General features: G+C 42.3%; 1 protein-coding gene across 1 annotated transcript in view; it reads right to left on the reverse strand.

Annotated features, from left to right (window-relative positions):
• The window catches only part of MAD1L1 (mitotic arrest deficient 1 like 1), a 4,750,917-nt gene that overhangs the window by 4,655,858 nt on the left and 70,400 nt on the right, over nt 1–24,659 (reverse strand). The window contains exon 3 of the mRNA XM_044089554.1: nt 24,562–24,659. This exon is cut by the window's right edge and continues 43 nt beyond it. Within this exon, the coding sequence (XP_043945489.1) occupies nt 24,562–24,659 (98 nt within the window). The remainder of the gene's footprint in view (nt 1–24,561) is intronic.

The raw sequence follows: 24,659 nt of genomic DNA on the forward strand, positions 1-24,659 counted from the left end.
TGTAATCTACCCACATAGCTAAGGCTATTGCAGAAGTGATAAAATGAAAAACACAGATCAACTGTGTAAGTAAACTTACCTTTAACATCAGATGTTCAAAGCTGCTCCTTCTCGCCATCCCCATTTTTATTTTTTACGCCAGTGTGTAGACTTTCTTATAGTCCTAGCACTGTCCTTTCAGGGCTTTAGGCTCCCTCTCTACTGGCATGAAAGCTCTAAAGGGCTTTGCGCACATACCTGACTTAGCGAGTTCAACTCAAGCAGATTAGTGATTTGGCCTCATGAGATGTTCCTAAAAGCTTTGGAAGCTGACCAGCTGTTGAATTATTGGCAGGATTCAGCCCATATAGCTAAAGCTATTGCAGCATTGAGCAAATGAAGATCATTAATAGTCATGCAGAATATATGAGAGCAACAGCTTTGTATCAAAATTACTACCAACATTTTTATCATGAAATATAAATGGCACTGCTGGTACAGACAAAAAAAAAGAAAGAATGCTGTGTTATATCAAGTAGTATAGGTTGAAAATAGCAATGCTACAGCAGCCACATCTGTACAGAAAAAAGTGAATTAGGGAAAAAAAGAAAAGGGGGGGTGTTAACAGTAATTGTGAAGATGGTATCCAGTGGTCATAGAAGAGAAAAAGACCACAACTCTAAATTTGTGGTAACAAGGGAGTTACTGGCAGGGGATGGGGATAACATTGGTATCCATTTATATTCCACCAAAACTGCTATTATGGAGCTTAAGAAAACTGTGGAAGACATAACTGATTTTAGCAAGGATTATTATTTATGGATGGGGAATGGAGCCAAGTTTGCAACAGTGAGGTTATATAAGGAAGACCAAGAAGGGGGAAAGTATAATAAAAGAGGGCAGATGTCTGAAGCAATGAGAATATTTGGAATTGAAGATCTGAATTTACTAACAAGAACTCAGAACCAAGATATTATTCCCCAAGCTATAAGAACTGTGCTAGATTGGATATAAATGATATTTTAGTAGAGCTTGTTTAACTAAAAGTTACTAGATGTGTTTTAAAATTATTACAGATCATACATCAACAACGACCCAAGATAAAGATTTGGAGTATGTGTACTTGTATGTTAAAAGGAGAGGAATTCAAAGAATGATTACTGTAAATGGTTCAAGAACTATTAAGAAAGACAAAAATTACTTCATAAGGGATAGCGAAGGGTGGGATAAAGTGAAAATGGAGTTTTAAGATATTGTAGTAAGAGAGAAAGAAACATGGGGAAGTAGGAATTATTTACAAGAGTTAATCAAAGGTTGAAATACTGCAGAATAAGGGAACTTGCATAGACAAGGGGCAATTGCAGAGTTCTAAAAAGGAAGAAAGGGAGTATTTGCATATAATGCTCGAGTTTGGAAAGGTTGCTGTTAAGCAAACAATTTTTGACAATTCCAGTGCAGAAAAGTAGAAGGGGCTATGCCAAACTTAAGGCGCCTATGACAAGAAAAATAACCAGAGATTCTATATGTGTATAAAAATATTAGGTAAATGTGTCTAAAGCAGAGTAATAGGGAAACAAAGAATAGGCATAAATGGAAATATTTATGGAAGACTTAAATGTAGCAGTTAGAGGAAATTGAGGAATAAGAATTAGTAGCCAAGATAGGAACGAATGAGATAAAAATGGTGGTATATAATCAACAGGGATGCCTCAAGGAACATATAGTGTTCCTGTGGGAGTTGGGATGAATGAAAGTGATACATATCTGGAAGGTCTTGTTTAACATTTTAAGGGGAGGGGACAGTACCAGTATCTTGGAAAAAAGTTGGGGTGGCTGCATTACCCAAAGGTGGTAAAGACCCAGCCTCATATAAAACTTTTTAAATTTTAAATCATGATTATAAAAGTTTTTTATGCCAATACTGGCTAAAAGAATCACAAGAACTTTGTCAAAAATGGTAGCTGTGGATCAATATGGTTTTGTGGGGGGAAAACAAGGCAAACACTTAACAATATTAAGAGACTAATGATAAACCAGAGGGATGCAATGGGCAAGGAAATGCTGCCATTGTTGGGTTGTCTTGCAGAGAAAGCATTTGATAGAGTCAGCTGGGATTTTATGGGTAGAATTAATGAGGAAGAGATATGTAGGGATCAGAGGCAAGAATTAAGATGAAGAGTTTGCCTCAGACAAGATGCGTTTTGAACAGAGAAACCAGGTATGGATGGCTCTCTCCTTTGTTACTTGCTTTATTTAAAACCAGTAACAAAGAAAATAAGAAACCCACAAACTCAAAAATAAAATGGATACAGTAATAAAAAAAAATTAGTCTTATATTCAGATGACATTTAGTAGTTGACAGATCCAGAAAAGAACATTTTGGTGTTGTGGAACCTTTTTGAGAAAGGTTCAAGTCTTTTTGTGATATAAAATAAATTAAGATAAAAGAATACAACAATAAACTATGCACCCATGCATGAATTGGTTCATCAATACTCAGATTTATGGGATCACAAGATAAAAGTATTTACGTCTATGGATTAAATATTTTGTTATGACAGTGAAGGATAAGTGGAAATGTCTAAAAGAGAATAAACTGACAATCTGGAAGTTTCCGATTATGAATATGTATGCTGTGGTGGTGCAGTGGTAGCATTGTGGCCTCACAGCAAGAGGTTCTCCCATTCTATTCTCGGCTGGAGTGCAGGGAGTGCCTTCTGTGTGTGTGTGGAGTCTGCATGTCCTCCCTGCCGTTTGGTGGGCATTCGAAAGACATGTGTAAATGGGTGTGCCTTCGCTGAAGGTTGAACGTCGAGCTGGCACCTCAGTGTTCATGAACATCTACTGCCAATCATTAGCGGACCAGAGTTCCGCTGTGGCGACACCTAACCGGGAAAAGCCGAAAGACAACAATATAGCAAGATATAAACAGTATGGATGTTTTTAGCCTCTTTAATTCTATATACAAGTCAGGCAAATTGTCATCAACTACAAGAGATGTGTGGATGACAAAGAGTTGAAGAAATTTAAGTAACAAACCACTTGGTGAATACAAAAAAGGAAATAACTCGCACCAAATAACACTTTGCTGGAAACTAGACTGCTGAACTCAACATAAAATTTAAGCACTTTTGTTCTTTTATTTCAGTTAGAACTTCATTAGAAAATAATATTAAAATCCATGTTCCATTTAAATGCTCTTAAATTAAAAATACATTATGGTTTGGAAAACATCCCGATCAATCCAATGGACAATCTCATTAATACTGTACAAAAATGCCTTCATTTTAATTCAAAAAGACAGTCTCCTAAATAATTTCATATGCAATACAAAAAGGCAGACAAAGTAAGCAATTCATCTAACATGCATCACAATGTGTAAACTTTAGGAAATTTCCTTTTTTCCTTTGGAAGTAGTTATCAGAAATTACTTATCCAAAGTTTCAATAATGCCCTTGAAAGTAAAGAAGTGAAGTGGCAGATTTTGTTACGGGCAGACAAACTGCCCAGTTTAAATTTTATTAACAAAATGTTTATCAAGAAATAAGCTTGTTTAGACTAATTGTTTACTTTATATCTGCCTTTTTATATTGCGTATAAAAGATTTTAGGAGACTGTATTTTTAAATTTAAATCAAGGTATTTGTATAACTGTATTAATCAGATGGACTGTTGGACTGGTTGGGGTGTTTTAAATTAAAAGTATGTCATGGTTTAGTTAAAGACATTTACCTGGAAGACTTGCATTGGATAAGCAGATTCTCACCAAATAAAAAGATGGCTTAGGTTTACCCAGTTTGAAATGATACTTTATAACTGTGCAGTTATGCCTTATATACATAACTTCAAACAGAAATTTACAAATCAAAGTGGAAAACAATGAAGATGAAATGGGGGCCAGGCTCAAGTAAAAGAGGCAGTATAATTTTTAATGCAGGTACTTAAAGGTGAATAAACATTTAGAATAGTATATTTATGAGGAAGCACAAAATATTCTAAAATCTAAGCCAACACAGACGGGAAAAAGAAGATTTTACCAGTAGGGATGACTGCAAGTAGGGGTATAGAAAAAAGCAAGGGGGGGGTCTGGAAATTACCAAAAGAAACAAGTTACTGTGAGCAAATAACTAGGAAGGGAAATGTAACAGTGGGATGAGGCAAAGCAAAAATTTGGACTGTAGGTTGTAGACTGCCTTTACTAACCTATGTAAAAAGACTATGCTGACTGCCCTGAAGGTCCATTATAAACCCAGTCAATTACCAGAAGTCAAAAGCAAACCCTGTACCTTTTGTCTACAAGGTGACCATGATTCCAAATCCACTGCCAGGGACTGAAAATAGGAATATAAGTAAACAGTAAGGAATTGGAGGGATTGGCAAGTGAAACATTCAAAATGACATTTAGTTGAGTCTAGAACATAAACTGCTTTTAAAAATGTGACAATAAGAACAACACACAAAATATTGCAAGTTAAGTAAAGACTCAATCAGCAGAGGTTAGAAAAAAAGAGTGGGGGAGATGGCAGAAAAGCATTTTACAAAGAAACAGTGGGAGGACGCTTGTATTGCCCCCACTTATGTAACAAAGTCCACAAGGTTTAGGATTTTTGCATTGATGTGTTTGCACAGATATTTTTATACCTTAAGCAGACTTTAGGGAATTTTTCCTCGTGTATCGATTAATGGAGGTGTGATGGGAAAGAGGCAATTCACAATGTTTTGGGGAATGTATAGAGTTGACAGCCTTTACAATTCTCTACATAGCACTTTGTCAGACTTGCTGGGAAGCAAATAACTAAGATTATTCTCTTCAGCTAGGATATAGGATCGGAGAGGCTTTAGTAAGTTTAATGCAATTTGTTACCAAAAACAATTAGAAAATGGAAACCAAAACCAAGCAAGGACACAGAACTGGAGGTGGTATATTTAGAAAAATGAAGGAGCAAATTGCCTAGAAATAAAGGAGATACGTAAGAATAATACATGCAAAATAATGTTCACTAGGAAGCGGACTAAAGTTTAAGGAACGCAACAAATGAACAATTTATTTACAGTTGAACTAAATTAGAAATCAAGAAAGCATATGTATACTGCATGAAAATAAGAAAAATGTCGTAATTTTTTTTTCTGTTACTGTAACATTTTAATAATTTACAGAAAATAGTTCAGATGACGACCCAAGGGTTGCCAAACCTATGCCAAATTAACAGGATGAATAATAGGTTCAGGTAAAGTATTGACCATAGCAGCATATTTTATAATTTCTTTATTTTATTTATCGTCTTATTGGAAGAGTTAATCCCACTAGGCTAGCAGCCTCTTTTCAGGGGACACCCAAGGTGGTATTTATACTATTAGAGGAAATTTGGACACGGCATCAAGGAACCTTATATTCGTAACTGCTGTGAGTGGGACTTGGAGCACTTCCTCTTTCCATTTCTGGCACAGAGATGGCCCAGAGAGACTGGAAGGAAGGAGGAGGAGATGATGGAGTGGTGAAAGAAATGAAGGAGAAAGCAAATATTGAGACTAGAGAATGTGCCCAGGATTCTGGGGAAATGTTTTAAAGAAACCCGTTTGCTGGACAGGAATCAGCAAATGGATGTATAATTACAACCCTCCAGTTGGGAGGGTTACGAGATTATTTATTTAAAGAAAAGGTGGTCCAGAGTGAGGCAGAAAATGGAGGAGTGTTTCCTGGGGGGACATTACGAAGAAAATACAAAAGGAGAATAGAGAGACAATCCTGAAGAATAGTGGTGAGAGATGGAAAAGACAACATATGCAAAGAAAGCAAAAGTGGAGTAGCAGAAAATAAAAAGGCAGAAGAAAATGAAAAACAGAAGTACATGGTAAGGATTCAAAATAAAGACGACAAAGAAATGGACAGATATGAAGTATAGGACAATTTAATAGCTCCCTTGAAGCATATGCAGCAAGAACATTTATTCTTATTAACAGAAACCTGTTGTGACATTATATTTGCAACAGTTTTTTTTTCAATGGAAAATTGTCTTGGAGAATAAGAAAAAAAAAACTGTAACCCTTGGAATCTTTGTGTGATAAAAAACGTAACAGGGAAACAAAAAAAAAATATTAATGTACAATTTTGAACAGAGGTAGAGAGAGATTTTGAAGGGACATTTGAAAGCTTTATGTAAAGTAGTATCGGATATTGCAAACTATTAGAACAAAAGGGGTTTGTGGTCTGGTGTCTGGGATTGTAATATTGTGTTAAAAATAGAAAGAAAAAAATTATACATATACCGGGCATGATAAATGTTAAAGGGGAACAAGAATGGTGTAAATACTGGGGACAACCAAATACATTTTTTTGTGGAAAATAAGGACATTTCATAAATAACTGTGACAAAAAATAGGTTATATTTGTGGGGAAATGGACATGATGCAAAAAATGTGAACTGAAATGTTATACATATAATCAAATGTGACATTTATGGATGGATTGCAAAAATGAAAATAAAACTAAGGAAAAAGAAAAAGTGGGTAACAACAAAAAGAACATGTAAAGAGAAGTACAAGGGATAAAAGAAAATACATGAATGAAAAGGAAAACATACAGCTAACGATTGGAGCTTGGTATAATGATTATGGTGTTTGACTCACAGACACTAGGTACAGTGTTCGATTCTCACCTTTGGAAAGGAAATTGGCTTGGCTTAGAATGGACTATTAAGAAAGCTAGCCTAGTAATTTTAGCTATGAACTTATTAAGCCATGAATCTAAGGAAAAGGGGAAATGAAAATGTTAAGAGTGATTTCTACAAATGTAAATAGTATTAATGTGGTAAGAACAGGAATTTTGGAGTGGTGTAATGCATGTAATGTAGATGTAATTATATTAGCAGACACAAGATTTTTAACAAACGAAGAAAGATTACAAACAGAAAAACTATGGGGAGGAAAAAATCTGGAATTTGGGAAATGATGTTCCCGAATAGCTATATTCTGTAGAAATACAATAGAGATATTTGATATAACTTTAGCAAAAATGGGAAGATTAACCACTGTACATTTAAAATGGAAAGGACAGTTGTATAGAATTATACCATCACGTGCTTATACTAACTGTAAAAAAAGGGAAAACTATTTAATCAGATTTTAGGCAATGCGGTGATAAATATGAATATTATAACAGGAGACTTTAATTGTGATTTAAGAGAAGTGTAAAAAGAAAGGAAATTATATAAAAATGTTGTAAGTTACAAAATGTGCCAAGTTAAAACTTTGGGAGAAAAGTTCATGAACTTACAAAAGGAGTATGTACAGAACTCAATGATCATTTTATAGTATCAGGAGATTTAGTTAAAGGAGAAGGGGAGATACTTGAGAAACAGGATTTTCTGTTCATCTTGTAATACGGCTAGAGATAAACCAAAAAAGAATATATAAAAATGGGCAAATTAATAAAAAGTTAAATTTGAAAGCATGGAATGAAGGAGAGAGATTAGTAATACAGTTATCGAAAGATCTAATTACTAATGAGAACATTTTTAAATTTGGTCTGAATGGTGGATGATCAAGGAAAAATATAAAAAAATGTTTCTTACAGTGACAATATGACAAAAGTACAGGAGGAAAAATATAAAAACATACAGTGATGCATTGGAAGATGTAGAGCATGATGATATTAAAGTACTTTGACAGAGTAAAATAATTTATACAAAAGACATCAAGAAATAAATACAAGAACTGTTATATAAGCAAATAATTGTTTTACAATGAAAAATAACAGCAGTGTTGAGTTACTTAAGCAAATTAGTAAAGAAAGACTATAGTGTAATGACAAAAAAAAACTGTAAAAGAAGAAACGGAAAGAACTCTGAAAAAGGTTATGAATAATGTAGTACAATATGTATAAGAAATGTTTAAAGAAAAAAAAAGAGGTAGTGAAAAAAAGTTAACAGAAAAAGAAAATACAGAGTTGGAAAAGGAGACTTTCTTTAAAAGAGCTAGATAAAGTATTAAAACAAGTAAATATACGATTCACCTGCAGGACCAGACAGAATAGGGAGAACATATACATTATCATTCAGAAAAAAAAGCTCATTTGATAAATTCAGTACTGATGGGAAAATAGTATACTTGGCAAGTGTATTTATGTTGCTATCAGTATTTGAGAAGGAATTGTTGCAGGCATTTTTTTTTTCATTTATATTGGTTGTAGATTAAATCCAGTAAAGAGAGAAATTTTGAAAGTAAATAAAGAAGACGGGATGTTTGGGATTAATTAAGCCAGTGGTATGTGCTGCTTCATTAAATTTATACCAAGTGTAGTACATAAAAGAAAGAGAGAGATTAGTAGCAAAATTGTATAAATATAAATATGATGCATTTTGGGTTATGGTAAGAAAAAAAGTGTATAACTGAGGAAATAAAGATATTACCAAGAAAAAAATATTTTTGTGGGAAATAAATTGATGATCTAGAAAAAGAAAAGTATGGTATAAGAATGTAATGATAAAACATCACTATGTAAAAACATGGGAAAATCTAACAGATGAAAAATCAAAGCTATAAAAATAAGAAGCAAATGGTATAAATCAAAAAGCAGAATGTTAAGATTTTTTGTGGAGACTAGTAATAGATAAGTTGGCAGTAAAAGGAAATATGCCATACAGGAAGAAAAATTATAGAATGTGTTTTCATTGTGAAAAAAGAGGAAACTACGGAACAGGTGTTTTTAAAATGTAAAAGAATAAAAAGTTATGGGAAAAACTATGTAAAGAAGATTTTGTGAAGATATAAAAGAAGTGAATAAAATAAATATGGATATGATTAAATACGATTTTAAGCACAGAAGTAAAGAATATGTTAAAAGAATAGATAAAGTTATTTTATGCTAAAAGGATTATGCTAAAATGATTATACAGAATGAAAGAATAAAATGACATTATGTTTAATGGTAAATGGATTTCAGCAGCAATATAAAACCAGATGGTGGTTATGGAAAAAGGAGGAGGGGTCCAACAGGGATGAAAGTTTGTTATGATTGTGTAAACAGATTTTTATACATACATATTTGTAAGTAGTAAATATTTTGTAAATAAGAGTTATCCTGAATTACCACTAACTCACATGGATGGGGCCTTGATTTAACATCTCTTCTCAAAGATGGCACACTCAGGAGTGTAGCATCCACCTTATGACGCACTACAATATCAGCAGCTAACATACCTGGTGTGGGAATAGAACTCACAGCCTTTTGCACTAAAGAGGAACATGCTAATTGTTGCGCCACTGTCACTGCTGTAATTTTTAAAACTATTTTTTTAACGTATCAGTGATACTGTTTCTTAAAGTTATCCTTCATCTAGAAGTTTTTGAAGTGCAATTACCCAGGGATGGCAAACTGATGACAAAAAGGCCACATAAGCAGTTGACCGGAATGCAAAATACAACAGTTTTAGCCTTTGGACAAGGAAACACAGCTACTGAAAATGTTTAACTGTCTTACAAATGCTGTTACTCAGAAGCAGAAAATAACAGAAAGAGAAGCAACTAGATAAGTCAAGAAAAAGAAGTTATGTATTCACCATAACCTTCCATCTGTGTTGTCCATTTTCATTCTTCCTCAATAAATGGGATTGATCAGACCCTTGGATTAGACTCTGCCATTTTTTTTTTTTTTTTTTTAGAGCTCATGGATACTAGAAACTTTCAAGCTCATCCCTTACCCATAATGCTCTAGACCTCTACCATAACTCAGATCTTGGGTGCTGGACTTACAGCTTCAAAGAAAATTAGAAAATTGTAAAATGAGAAACCAATACCTGGAGCTCAAAGGCAGGAAAAAGAAGTTATGTACCTACCATAACTTTCCATGTTAGCTGTCTTCATCTCGCCTTCTTTCTTGCTGGTTGGGATCAGAGCCGATCCTTGGCTCCGACTCAGCCATCTTCTATAGCTAGAGAGCTGTTTACTGGCTTGAGGCTACCTCATATCCCATGATGCCTAGCGCTAGCTACCCAGATCTCATTTGCAATAGCTAACCCCAGACATAGCCAGAGAATCAACCTGTCCAAACAACCCGGTTGAGCATACCAGTCATACTTTATAAGTCAGTAGAGGAAACAAACCAGAGAACACTCAGCCAAAACTCCGCTTGATCCAACAGGACAGGGGGACGGAGGGTGGGACGCAAGAAAGAAGGCTAGATGAAGACAACTAACATGGAACGTTATGGTAGGTACATAAACTTCTTTATGTTAAGTTGTCTATCTCACCTTCATTCTTGCTGGTTGTGACAGCGTCCCTAGCACCTCGAATCCTGGACGGCTCATTGGAACAGACTCTTCAGAACAGTGGAACCAAAGTCAGCTCTGCTCCTGGAGACCATATGCTTGTAATGAGAAATAAAGGTATGAGGATTTGCCCATGTAGCGGCTGCACAGATAGAATCCATGGGCAACCTAGATTGAAAGGCTACAGAGGTGGTCAAAGCCCTAGTGGAATGACCTTTTGGTTTGATAGACAACTCTTTGTTTCTCAATTGATAAATGAAAGTAATAATGTGAGACAACCATCTGGATAAGGTCACTTTGGAGACTGGACGACCTTGTTTGCCCAGAGCATAGGAAAGGAGTAGTTGGTCCGATTTCCTTATGTCCTTCGTCCTATGCAGGTAAAAACGTAGTTGTCTGTGAACATCTAATTGATATAATTTGCATTTTGCCTTGCTGGTGTGGTTGGGGAAAAAAACACGGGAAGGTCTATAGATTGGTTTAAATTATTTATGAGCAGACTTTCAGAAGGAAAGAGGGATTAGTCCTCAGAACTACCCTGTCCTTATGAAAAACTAAGTAAGGAGGACGGACACATAGTTCAGAGACGCGTCTGGCTGAAGTAATAGCTACCAGAAAGAGAGTTTTCCAAGATAGAAACTTAATGGAGCAGGATGCTGCAGGTTCAAAATGGGGCAAAATTAAGGAGGTTAGTACCAAATTTAGGTCCCAAGGAGGAGGGGGATCTCTCACTGGGGGTCTAAGGAGAGTAGTCCCGCTTAGGAAAGCTTTACATAGCTTACAAGACATGATGTTTGCATTAGAGAAGCCAACATGAAAGTTTGAAATGGCCACTAATTGAACCCTGATTGCAGCAGAAGCGGACCCAGAATGAAAAAGTTCTGCTAGAAACTCCAGGATTTCATGGACTGGGGCTGAAAAGGGATCTATGTTCCTAGCCTCTGCCAAACAAGAAAAATGTTTCCATTTGCTACCATAAGTCCTTCTAGTGGCGGACTTATGAGAGGAGACAATAATTTCACATACGGCTGAGGAAATGTTGGGAAGCCTGGCTATGGTTGGAAGTGGAGCAACCAAGCTGTGAGCTGGAGTGTTTGGAGGGATTGATGCAGCCCGCCTGATCAGTAAGTCTGGAATCGGATCCAGAGTCCAGGGCTGAACGGAAACCATATTTGTTGAGGCCAGTAGGGGGCAATGAGAATCATTTTGCAACCCAACAATATTGCCTTCTGTATGAGTTTCGGTATCACGGGAAAAGGAGGGAAGGCATAAAGAAGTCCCTAAGGCCAAATGTGGACTAGAGCGTCTCTGGGTGTGTGACCTGGAAGCAGAAGAAGGAAGGGAGAAGTAGTTGCTGCATTTACTGTTGAAGGGGGTGTCAAAAAGGTCGCAGCAAGGCTGTCCCCATTTGCGAAAGATAAGATTAACAACTTCCTGATTCAGAGACCACTCGTGAAGCATGAGAATAGCTCTGCTGAGCCTGTCCGCTATGACGTTGGACTTTCCAGGGATGTGCGTCGCAATCAGAAATCGTTAGGAGGAGATCGCCCACTGCGAGAGTCTGAGTGCTTCTTGACATAGAGGGTAGGACCTGGTTCCGCCCGGTTTGCTGATGTACCAAACCACTGACATGTCCGTTTGAATTGCAATGGTCCCCAGAAGGGAGAGATTCCTGAAGAGCTTGCAACGCTAGGAGCACAGCTCTCATTTCTAGGGCGTTTATATGCAGATGGTACTCGTGAGGCTGCCAAGTGCCTTGGACTATCCCGCCCTGATAATGCCCCCCCCACCCTACCAGGGAGGCATCTGTGGTCACTGTGGCAACCGGAGGGGGCTGAATGAATGGTCTGCCCTGATAGACTAGTGGGGAGACCAGCCATCAGGAAATGTTTCTGTAATCATGATTATGTGAGACACGGGCAGCTGTTGAAAAGACCACTGTGTGAACAGAAGCCACTGAAAAATTCTCATGTGAAAGCGGGTCAGAGGGACTAGAATTGCCACTGCCATGGAACCCAGAGTGAAGAAACAACTTGACTTGGGCCCTTTTGCACTGCATTAGAATTTGTACTTGCTGTCGAATTGTGGTCACTCTGTCTGGAGGTAGTCTTGCAGACATACTCCTTGTGTCTAGGTCTGCTCCTATATAGGTAATAGATTGACAGGGCAACAAGGCAGATTTTTCGAAGTTTATTGTAATGCCTAGCTGGGAACAAAATGTGATTGTGTAGTCGCTGGCTTGTAGAAGGTGATGCCTGGTAGTAGCAGTAAGGAGCCAGTCGTCTAGATATGGAAACAGCTGGAATCCTCTACGTCACAGGTAAGCCATGACCACTGCCATACATTTGGTGAACACCCTGGGGGCTGTGGTGAGACCAAAGGGCAGAGCTCTAAACTGGTAATGACTGGCTCCCAGCCTGAAGCGAAGGAATCGCCTGGAGCGCCTGTCCATTTTGATGTGGTAGTACGCATCCTGAAGATCTATGGAGCACATCCAATTGTCCTAACCCAGAAAGGGTAGAATGGACTGTAGCGTGACCATCCGAAACTTTTTTCTTTGAACAGACTTGTTTAGTCTGCTGAGATCCAGAATCTGTCTCCAGTCCCCTGTCTTTTTTGGTACCAAAAAGAACCTTGAGTAAGTTCCAGATCCACGTTGGTCTGCCGGGATTTCCTGGAGGACTCTTTCTAGCAGTCTTGAAACTTCTATGACTGCTTGGTCCCTCAGATTGGGTGGAACATCTGGAAGGGATTTGCTTGACGGTAAGGGGGGTTCAGAGAAGGAAATTTTGTAACCTCCGGATATGATTGACTGTACCCATTTGTCTTGCATTACATTTTGCCAGGCTTTTGGGTACAGTGAAAGTCTTCCCCCGACTGCCTCCAGAGGCGGGCAGCCGGGCAACCCTTCAGGGATGCTGGAAGGGCTTCTCAGAGAAGGATTCTCTGCTGCCCTGGTTCTGCGGACCCCTCTCTGCCACGAGGGCGCCGTCTGTTATTGTTGTTTCCTCCTCTGCCCCTGGAGGAAAAATCGCTACGTGTCTCAGGCGATGCTCCCTGGGATTTTCAAAATCACATTTTACCACTCTCTTGACCCTTGGGGTATGGTCTGGAAGGAGTGGAAAAATGGACTCCCACTGCAGAGAGAGTCTTGCCTTCTTGTTCACACCTAGTAAGAGTCTTTCACCTGTGGTCCAAAGAGAAAGGAACCATCAAAGGGGGTGTTGGTGAATGACGCTCTAAAGGGTTCCACAAAATTACACAGCCGCCATCCATGCGTATCTCCTAAGGGCCACGTCTCTACCTGCGGCTCTACTCGCACCATCGGCTGCATAGGAAATGAGCCTCATGGAGGAGTTGACTACAGAATTAAGGGTCGCCAGCTCAGAAGCCGCTTTATCTTGAGCCCCTTCAGCTGATGTATCCTGAAAGGTATCTCCGAGCTCTTTAAGGAGATCCCTCTGAAGCCGGGTAAAATGGGATAAGTAATTCAGTGACCTCATAGAAAAAGTCGCTGAAGCAAACATTTGCTTCCCACATCTATCCATAGTCCTGGACTCCTTGTCAAGAGGATGGACAGACGAAGAAGTTTCCCCTAACTCTTAGTGGCTGCTGCTACCACCATGGCATCCACAGGAACACCTTTAGTAAGGAACTGCTTATCAATGGGTGCAGTGATAAATTTGACGGGTCTCCTCGAGGTTGATTCCACTGTATCTGGAGCTGACCAAGCCTTTCGAGCCACCACTGACATGAGTGGATCGAAAGGCGGAGAAACCCAGGAGGTGGAAGGTCGGGAACCAAAGGCATCTAGGAATACAGACTCATCCTCGATGGGGGCTAGGAGAGTCCAGTTCCCCCTCTGCTTAAGCATTACTAGGATGTCCAAGAAGGAAACATCTTCAGAGGGGGATCTCTGGGACCCTTCCGATTCATCTAACTCTGTATCAGAAGTGACAGACTTAGGGGAGTCGATCTGCTTCCGCTTGCACTTCTTCCGAGGGGGTTCCTCTGAATGATCAGGGGAGGCCTCGGAAGAAAAGGAAGCACCCAATGGGGTGCCCTGGAGCACCGGTTCCCCACGCTTGGGGTCTGGAGGAGGAGCAGAGGTTAACGCAGGCACTACAGGGGACAAAGCTGATGGGGTCGAAGGTAGAGCTGACAGAGTCCAGAACACTCCTCATGACATCGAAGGTATCCTTGCCACGATGCAGAGAAGGCTCCAGTTCTGAGGAAATCGGAATCCTTCTCCGCACCGAGGGAGATGGCTCCGAGGCCAATGTAGGAGCAGAGCTCATCTGCGCCAGAGCTCAGAGAGGGAAAATGTGGTCGGACAAGGGACCGATGCCACTCGCAGACGAGGGAGCCTCGGTGCCCAGATCCCTCGACGGACGGCACCATCGAGGGAATCGGAGCAGATGACAAAAACCGAAGGAGGGATAGTTATCGGAGCAGACTATTCCACGACTCGAACCCCAATGAACTCAGGCTCTGAGCTCAATGGAGTCTGAGGAGGAATATAGATAGCAGTGGACGGAGCAGACACCTGTTGAGGAGGGCTGGACAACATCTTGTTAAGTGCCTGCGACTTCAGTAACCTACTGACCACTCTCTCCACATTGTGATCCGAGAGCCTAGAGGACCTAGTGGAGTGGGAGGATCTGTGACTGCGTTCACTTTGCAGCAGGGGAGACCGAGAAGCCGCATCTTTCATTGAGCACACAAAGCCAACATAAATTTACATTCTAATGAGTTTTAACACATGGTTAAAAACAAACAATCTCTATCTAGGTATACAATGAAGGGATCTGACATTATGATGCCCGACACGTAGGTTCATACAAGGTTACTAAGCCAATAACCCTAGAACCCTTAGAAGCCTAGCCATATTTATCCCAAGTTGCCCCAATTCTTGGTGGTTAGGTGAGTGAAGTTCTCAGAGTAAAAGGTCTATGGTAGTTAATACAGACTTCCTCTGTCCAGGAGGACATCAAAAACTCTACCACAACAAAACCAACTGAAAAATTCCATTAAGTGACATCACAGACAAAAAAGTAAATGACGCTTTTGTATGAAGAGAAAGACCCTTCTGTATCTCTAAGACCATGCACATAAAAGAGAGAGCTGCTAATATGCAAAACTGCATGTCTCTTTCAGCTTTAGTGTCATAACCTCCCTAACGAGAGAAAACTCCAACCTTTTAACAATTATACAATACTGCTAACAGAGTGCATATTAAACTTGAAGGAATTATACAAATAAAACGGCTCCTTTCTTATGCAGGTCACTTAGTGAAAATGACTCAAACTGCGATTTGAAAGGTTGTGCTACACAAAACTGGTGAGAGCCATAACAAAACAGTGTCACTCATAAGAGGGTCTCAAAGAGGAAGGCAACCACACAAGCATCTGATAATCACCTGCAGTGCCTTATCCAGTACACACACACGCATAACCACACACACATGCGTAACCACACACACACACACGTACGCGCACACACACGTACACTCTCACCCCCTAAAGGGCCCATCTTAATACCAAAAGATTGCCAAATTCCGATAATCACAGCCACACAGGTAGAAACCACACTCTCCAAAGCTAAGAATACAGCATCCATGGGACCAGATGACATCCCAGGCTGTGTACTAAATGAACTACAAAATGAACTGGCACCTCACCTAAGTGTACTGTTTAATCATAGCCTCACCTCAGGCTTCGTGCCCACTGAGTGGCGTACAGCTACAGTTATCCCGCTCCACAAGGGAGGATTCACCTTGGATCCCGGTAACTACCGTCCCATCAGTCTGACCAGCCTGATTTGCAAGGGCATGGAACGCATTATCATGGAACTTATAAACAAAGACATTGGCAACCTTCAAACACTAGACCCCACCCAGTTTGGGTTTGTGAAGGGCCAATCTTGTCTCCTGAATCTGATTGACTTCTTCGAATCAGTCTCCAGAGCTGTGGATGAGGGTAATGCAGTCCACACAGCCTATCTGGACCTCGCCAAGGCCTTTGACACCATACCCAATCTGGAATCATAGATAAACATACTAAGCTGGGCATAAATCCCTACGTCACTCAATGGGTTGCTAACTGGCTTACTGACAGAACCCAGACAGTAAAAGTAACCGACCCCAAATCCGGCTCCTGACAAGTGACAAGTGGAGTACCTCAGGGTTCAGTCCTGGGACCACTCTTGTTTGGCATCTACTTCTCTGAAGTACAGGCCAACACTAAAGGGACTCTGGCTAACAAAGTTTGCAGATGACTGCAAACTGGGAGCCATTATTGAATCCCCAAATGATGTGGATATTCTACAAAAGGGTCTTACAGAAACAGATGCCTGGTGCCAGAGCCATGGGCTCAAGCTTAATGCCAAGAAATGAGAAGTTATGTACCTACCATAACGTTCCATGTTAGTTGTCTTCTTCTCGCCTTCTTTCTTGCTGGATGGGTTCGGAGCCGATCCTCGGCTCCGACTCGGCCAATACTAAAGCTCGAGAGCTATTTCCACCGGCTCGAAGCTACCCTATATCCCACAATGCTAGGCGGTAACTACTCAGATCTCGTTTGATAGCTACAACCAAGCAGTTCTAGTCTCCACAGTATGGAGAAGAGAGAAAAAAAACCCACCTCTATATAAACCTGTATGTAAGCTACCACAAACAGAAAAGGAAGAATAGAGGTGGCAGAACATGTGGGAAGGAAGCCCCAAAGGAAGATCCCAAAAATTCCTATTGGTCTGTCCAGGTTGGGGGGAAGGAGGGTGGGACGCAAGAAAGAAGGCGAGAAGAAGACAACTAACATGGAACGTTATGGTAGGTACATAACTTCTCAATGTTAAGTTGTCAATCTCACCTTCATTCTTGCTGGATGGGACCGCGTCCCTAGCACCTTATCCCAGGTGGCTTATCGGAACAGACTCTTGAGAACAGTGGAACCAAAGTTGGCATGATTTTTGGAGGCCATATCCTAATGAGAGATAAAGGTATGAGGTGAAGCCCATGTTGCTGCTGCACAAATGGAATCTATTGGTAGCCTGTCCTGAAAAGCTACCGATGTAGCCAATACCCTGGTTGAATGAGCTCTAGGTCGTGAAGGCAGCTTTTGATGTCTGACTTCATAGATGAGGGTAATTATAGAGGTAAGCCATCTTGAAAGGGACACTTTAGAAACTGGAAGGCCCATTTTCCCTTCCGCATAAGACAGGAAGAGCTGGTCAGATCTCCTGAACTGTTTAGTCCTGTCTAAATAATATCGAAGTTGGCGATGAACATCTAGAAAATGTAACTTTTGTTCAGACCTGTTGGAATAATCAGGGAAGAAGACAGGGAGATCGATAGTCTGGTTTATATTTGCCTCAGAGGAAACCTTAGGCAAGAAGGATGGATTAGTCCAGAGGGACACCCTGTCTTTATGGAAAACTAAGTAAGGAGGACGACTGCAAAGAGCATGAAGTTCAGATACCCTTCTAGCTGATGTTATGGCTACTAGAAAAAGTGTTTTCCATGAGAGCAACTTGAAAGGGCATTGAGCCGCAGGTTCGAAGGGGGGAGAATCAAGGATGCTAGGACCAAATTCAAGTCCCACTGAGGTGGGGGATCTTTGATTGGGGGCTTGAGCAAAAAAAAGACACCTCTTAGAAAGGCTTTGCAAAGTTTATGGGACATGATACTGGAGTCCGAGACACCTACATGAATGTTAGATATAGCAGCTAGTTGTACTTTAATGGTAGATGAGGAAGAGCCTAAATGAAAGAGCTCTGCCAGGAAGTCTAGGATAGACTGGATAGGTGCGGTGAAGGGGTCTATATTTTCTGATGCTGCCCAGAAGGAAAAATGTTTCCACTTACTATTGTAAATCCTTCTGGTAGAAGACTTGAGAGGCTATCAGGATGTTACGGACCGAATGAGAAATTAAAGGAAGCCTGGCTAGGGTATGAATCAGAGAAACCACGCTGTGAGGTTGAGAGATTGGAGGGAGTGGTGCAGCTGGCCCGACTGATGGGTCAAAAGATCTGGCACTGGGTCCAGATGCCAAGGCTGCTCCAAGAGGTAATGATGCAGGGAACGGAAACCATATCTGTCGAGGCCAGTAAGGGGCAATGAAGATCATAGTGACTCTCAAGGCAATAGCTTTCTGAATTGAGAGATCAGTGGAAAAGGGGGGAAAGCATACAGAAGTCCCCGGGGCCAATCGTGGACTAGAGCGTCTCTGGTGGGTTGGCCTGGTAGAGGGAAGAGGGTGAAGAAATCGTGACACTTGCTGTTTTGGGGAGTAGCAAAAAGATCGCAGCAAGGCCGGCCCCATCTTTGAAAGATTTCTTCCAGCACTGATTTTTTTTTTAGAGACCACTCGTGAGGCATGAGAATAGCCCTGCTCAACTTGTCCGCAATCACGTTGGACTTGCCGGGAATGTGCGTTGCTATCAGAAACCGCTGAGAAGAAATCGACCACTGCCAAAGTCTGAGAGCCTCTCGACATAAGGGATAGGACTTGGTTCCACCCTGTTTGTTGATGTACCACACTACGGACATGTTGTCCGTCTGAATTGCAATAGTCCCTGTGGGAAGAGAGTCCTGAAGGGCTTGCAACGCTAAAAGCACTGCTCTCATCTCCAAGACATTTATGTGCAAGTGCCACTCGAAAGATTGCCACGTGCCCTGGACTGTCCTGCCCTGATAATGCCCCCCTCACCCGATTAGGGAGGCGTCCGTTGTCACCGTGGCGATTGGTGGGGGGGAATGAAGGGTCTGACCTGAAGAACTTGAGGTGATGTCATCCACCAAGACAGGTGATTCTTGCATGATTGGGTTAGCAGAATGATGTGAGACATTGGGAGCTGTTGGAAGGACCATTGAGAAAACAGCATTCACTGGAGGATCCGCATGTGAAAACGAGCTAAGGGAAGAAGTGTAATGGTAGCCGCCATGAGTCCTAATACCTTCAAGATTACCCTGGCTTTGTTCTTGTTGCATTGAAGCATAAGGTAAACGTGTTTGCGGATATCTGATGCTCTTTGCTCTGTCAGTCAGTCTGGCAGAAAGATGAACTGTGTCTAAGGTGGCACCTATAAAGGTAACAGATTGACAAGGCAGATTTTTCGAAATTTACTGAAATGCCTAGAGCTTGGCAAGTTTGAATGGTGAAGTCTCTGGATAGAAGAAGTTGACGCCTGGTGGTGGCAGTAAGGAGCCAGTCGTCCAAATATGGAAACACCTGGAATCCTTGACGTCTCAAGTGAGCCGCAACCACTGCCATACATTTGGTGAACACTCGAGGGGCTGTAGTGAGACCAAAGGGCAGGGTTCTGAACTGATAGTGACTGGCTCCCAGCCTGAAGCGGAGAAACTTCCTGGAGCGTCTGTGCATTTTGATATGGTAGTATGCATCCTGAAGGTCTATTGAGCACATCCAATTGTCCTGACCCAAGAAGGGTAGAATGGACTGTTGCGTGACCATCCGGAATTTTGTTTTCTTCACATACTTGTTTAGCTTGCTGAGATCCAGTATTGGTCTCCAGTCCCCTGTCTTTTTTGGTACCAAAAAGAATTTGGAGTAGATTCCGGATCCTTGCTGGTCTGCTGGGACTGGCTGGATAGCTCTTTTTGACAGCAGCTTTGATATTTCTAACGCTGCTTGTTCCCTTAGACTGGGTGGAACGTCTGGAAGGGATCCTTTGGGTTGGAATGGGATGTGAATAAAGGAGATTTTGTAACCCTCGGATATAATAGACTGTACCCATTTGTCTTGAGTGAGGGAAAGTCAGGCTTCTGAGTACAGTGATAATCTTCCCCCGACTGCCTCCGAAGGTGGACAGCCGGGCAGCTCCTCAGGGATGCTGAAAGGGTTTATCAGAGAAAGTCTCTCTGCTACCCTGGTTTTGCGGACCACCTCTGCCCCTAGGGTGGCGTCTATTGTTCCCCCCTCTGCCTCTAGAGGGGAATCGACTTTGTGCGTCAGATGAGACTCCTTGTGGTTTGCGGAACCACACCCCCCCCCAACCTTTGGGATAAGGTCTGGAAGGGGTAGAAAAACAGACTCCCACGGCAGAGAGAGTCTTACCTTCCTGCTCGCACCTAGTCAATGTATCCTTCACCTGAGGTCCAAACAACGTTGAGCCAAAGGGGGAATTGGTGAAGGACACCTTGAAAGGGTCCGCAAAATTGCAAAGCCGCATCCAGGCGTGGCTTCGTAAAGCTACACCTGTGCCTGCGGCCCTACTCGCCCCATCGGCCGCATATGAGATAAGCCGCATGGAGGAGTTGACAATCAAATTCAGGGTTGCCAACTGGGAGTTCATTTTGTCTTGGAACCCCTCAGCTGTTGGATCCTGCATAGCATCACCCATATCCTTAAGTAAATCCCTCTGGAGACGGGTGAAGTGACACAAGTAGTTCAGCGACCGCATGGCGAAGGTCGCTGAGGAAAACATCCGCTTACCGTATCTGTCCATGGTCCTAGACTCCTTATTAGGAGGATGGACAGGTACCAAAGGATCAGCTAATTCCTTCTTAGTGGCTGCGGCCACCACCATGGCATCAACAGAGACACCTTTAGATAAGAACTGTTTCTCATTCGGGGCTGTAATAAATTCTGACGGCCTCCTTGGGGTAGGTTCCACCGAATCAGGGGCCGTCCACGCCTTCCTTGCCACCACTTCCATGAGGGGGTCAAAGGGAGGAGACACCCAGGAGGTGGAAGGGCGAGAGCCAAACTCCTCAAGGTAGACCGACTCGTCCTCTGAAGGGTTAAGGGCGGGCCAGTTCCCCCTCTGTTTAAGGATTTCAAGGATGTCAGCAAAAGAGACATCCTCAGAGGGGGACAGAGGGGAACCTTCAGATTCCTCCAAGTCAGTGTCCGAGGTGATAGACTCAGGGGAGTCAGTGCGCTTCCTCTTGCACTGTCTCTTCCGAGGGGGTTCCCCTGCCAGATCAGGAGAAGCCTCGGAAGAAAAGGGTATTCCCAATGGGGAAACCTGAGGGGCTGGCTCTCTACGGTCTGGTACGAGGGGGTGGGTAGAAACCACCTCAGGCACTGAAGAGGGAGGAGCAGACGGAGCTGACACGGGGTCTAGCACGCTCCGCATGACCTTGAAGGTGCCCCTATCAGCCAGGGCCGAAGGTCCCCGCTCCGAGGAGACAAGGACCCCCCCGGCACCGAAAGGGACGGCTCCAAGGCCGATGTCTGAGCCGAACTCACCAGCGCCGACGCTCCGAGAGGGAGAACGGGGTCGGACAAGGATCTGATGCCACTCGCCCCCTCGGAGCAGAGGGAAGCCCGGCGCCGAGATCCCTCCAAAGAGGAAATCGGAGCAGACGGTGCCGAAAGGGAGGGTATCAGCTCCGACGAGGCCCGGCTCCGAACTCAAAGGAGTCGGAGGAGGAACAGAAGCAGGGATGGGAATAGCCGCTGACTGTTGAGTAGGGCTATGCAGCATTTGGGCCAGTGCCTCAGACTTGAGAAGTCTACTCACCACCCTTTTGTAAGTCATGGTCGGACAGCCTGGAGGAATGGGACCTGTGGCTCCGCTCTGACAGAAGAGGGGATCCCGGGGCCGAGTGGATGGAGCCGATGGAAGGGGACCTCAACCTCTTCTTAGAAAGTGGCTCCGATAAAACTATCGGAGCCGACTCCTAGCACCCTCGGCTCTGGCCGGAGCCGAGGTAACTGTTTGAGTCTTCGAAACATCGACTCCAGCCAGAGCCGATGTTAAAGTAGTCTTAATGCTCCCAGTGGACGGCTCTGAAGCTGGAGCCGATGGCCTGGAAGTCTTTGAAGGCTTCCCAGACGCAGACTGGGTCGGGGGGCCTTCAGGCTTTAATAAGCCTCAATGAATAAGTTTATTTTTGCATTCCTGCAGGACTCTCGGGCTGAATGCATGGCAAACAGCACAGGAGTCCTGCACGTGCAATGGTCCCAGGCAATATACACAAGAAGTGTGACAGTCTGTCAGAGACATTTTCTGACAGCACGAGTCACACTTCTTGAAGCCTGAAACCTTGGAGTCTTTCGACATCAGAAAAAGTGACTGTATACACAAAAAAAGACACAGACACAAAACACAGACACACCCTTTAACCAAAAAAGGAAAACCCAATCACACTGAATGACAAAGGGAAAAAAAGGGAAGTGGGCCAAAGGCCTAGAACTTAAAAAGGGGATAAAAAGGGAATAAAAACGAGGGAAGACCCAATTTAAACTAAAAGGATACCCTGTACTATAAGCGTGACTAAATAAAAAAGGATAGGGGTAGATATTTTAATTTTCTAACTAGAAAATCTCACTAACCTGCCAGAGCCGGTAGAAGAAAGCACCGCGCAGCTAAGCGGCAAACGAGATCTGAGTAGTTACCGCCTAGCATTGTGGGATATAGGGGAGCCTCGAGCCAGTGGAAATAGCTCTCGAGCTTTAGTATTGGCCGAGTCGGAGCCAAGGATCGGCTCCGAACCCATCCAGCAAGAATGAAGGCGAGATTGACAACTTAACATTGTATAGTTATCCCCTTTGGAAAAAAACATGTACCCATGAATTACCACATAGGTGGCAGGACACTAAACATCAAAAGTGTGATGAGAGACTTAGGGACACAGGTGGACAGTGGTCTCACTTTCGATAACCACATTGCCACAACAGTCAGGAAATCCTTCTCTGAGGCACACCTCATCACTAAGGGCTTTTCATCCAGAAAAAAGGAGGTCATTGTCCCACTGTACTCATCCCTCATTAGACCCATTAGAGAGTATAATGCTCCATTTGGTATGTACCTCACAAGACATCTGCAACAGCTTGAAAGGCCAAAGAAATACCTCACTAAAAGAATCACAGGCCTAAAGCAGATGCCATATACTGACCGTCTAAAAAAACTCCAGCTATACTCTGTGGCATATAGTCTACTCAGAGGCAATATCTGCTTAACATACAAGGCCATGTCAAACCCTGAGCTGTTGGACATGCTCCACTTAAAGAAATCCCAATCCCTCAGGAGCCACACGCTCCAGGATCTAAACCTTGTCATCACAATGAACAAAACATCCTGGAGGGATAGGTTCCTGACCCAGAGACTCCCATACTCTGGAATAGACTGCCCATACACATCAGAGTGCCTCTTTGGCCCTCTTCAAAAGGGACCTTGATGATTGGATGGGAGATAGGAAATTCTTCACCCCAGGGATCATGTCAGCCGCCGTGCTAGACAGGGGCCTGGAGAAGTAAATATTGTGGGAAGAAATATCCAGGGAATTGTTATGGCTAGGCTTGCATAGGCCCTAGGGCCGATTGCGTACGTGTTCATAGGTTGGTACTAGGCTCACACACACACGTACGCGCAACTCACACACACCAAAAAAGCTGGACAGCTTAAGTTATTATCTCTGCGGGTACTTCTGTACTCATCTGTCAGGCACTAGTGTACACCACCAGATGTGATCAGTGCCAAAGTCAAATTGTATCCAGTGGCTAGTATAACATCTACTGATGCCCAGGGACAAGACTAAGGCACCAAAAATGTAGTATGAACATATGAAATTTACAGCAGACTGAAATAAAAAGCTTCATATTAACAGACAGACGGAAATTATTTTTACGTTTTGTTGACCATGTTAGTCCCCATAGGGTGTGGCCTAGTTTCAGGGTTGGCCTAAGGTGGTATTCCTATTGATAAGGGAACATTTTTCCAGGTCATGGGAAATTCCCACATTGTTTTTGAAAAGTACAATATGATTTTTTTACATTCACCAGTATAGCCAACAAACACAGAAATAACTTCAGTTTAAACGTGTTACCCAAAGCATGCCAACTCAAGAGTACAGCACCCTCCTCCTAATGCTGCACCGCACTGTCGGTACTGTAAAATGAATCCCAACAGCAGCTGTGAGAATACAACAGTCTGCTCTTCCAGCATCAGGTCACATTGTGTTACTTGATACGTGATGAAGTGGGCAAAGTTCCAACAGTATGAAACAAACTTTGCAACACATTAAACATGTCTTTTTAGACCCTATAGTCTTAGCTTGTTGGACAAAATGATTCAGATACCTCAGTTTCCACTTCTGCACTAATGTACCCCCTTCTGATACATGTCCCTGGATTATACATTTAAAAGAAATTTTTAAACTTTTTTAACCCCTCCACTAATTTAAAGTAACCTGCAAAAACCTTGATGTGATCCAATAACTGACTCTAAATTACAGGAAAATACTACAAATCCACATAAATATAGTACAATTAAATAAAAGCTATTGAAAGTGCTACTTTGCATCCATATTCTAACTTGGATTTCCACTTATTTCATGACATCTTTCAGCTTACCTCATACTTCCCTGCAATTGCAGCTGCTTCCTTTTCCAGCTCAATACGAGCCCTTTTATGACTCAGTTCCATCTGCTGCTTCTCTCGTTCCACCTGCA

This window comes from Protopterus annectens, chromosome 12.part0 (genome assembly GCF_019279795.1).
Source record: "Protopterus annectens isolate FY-2018-M chromosome 12.part0, PAN1.0, whole genome shotgun sequence".
Taxonomy (NCBI): Eukaryota; Metazoa; Chordata; order Ceratodontiformes; family Protopteridae; genus Protopterus; species Protopterus annectens.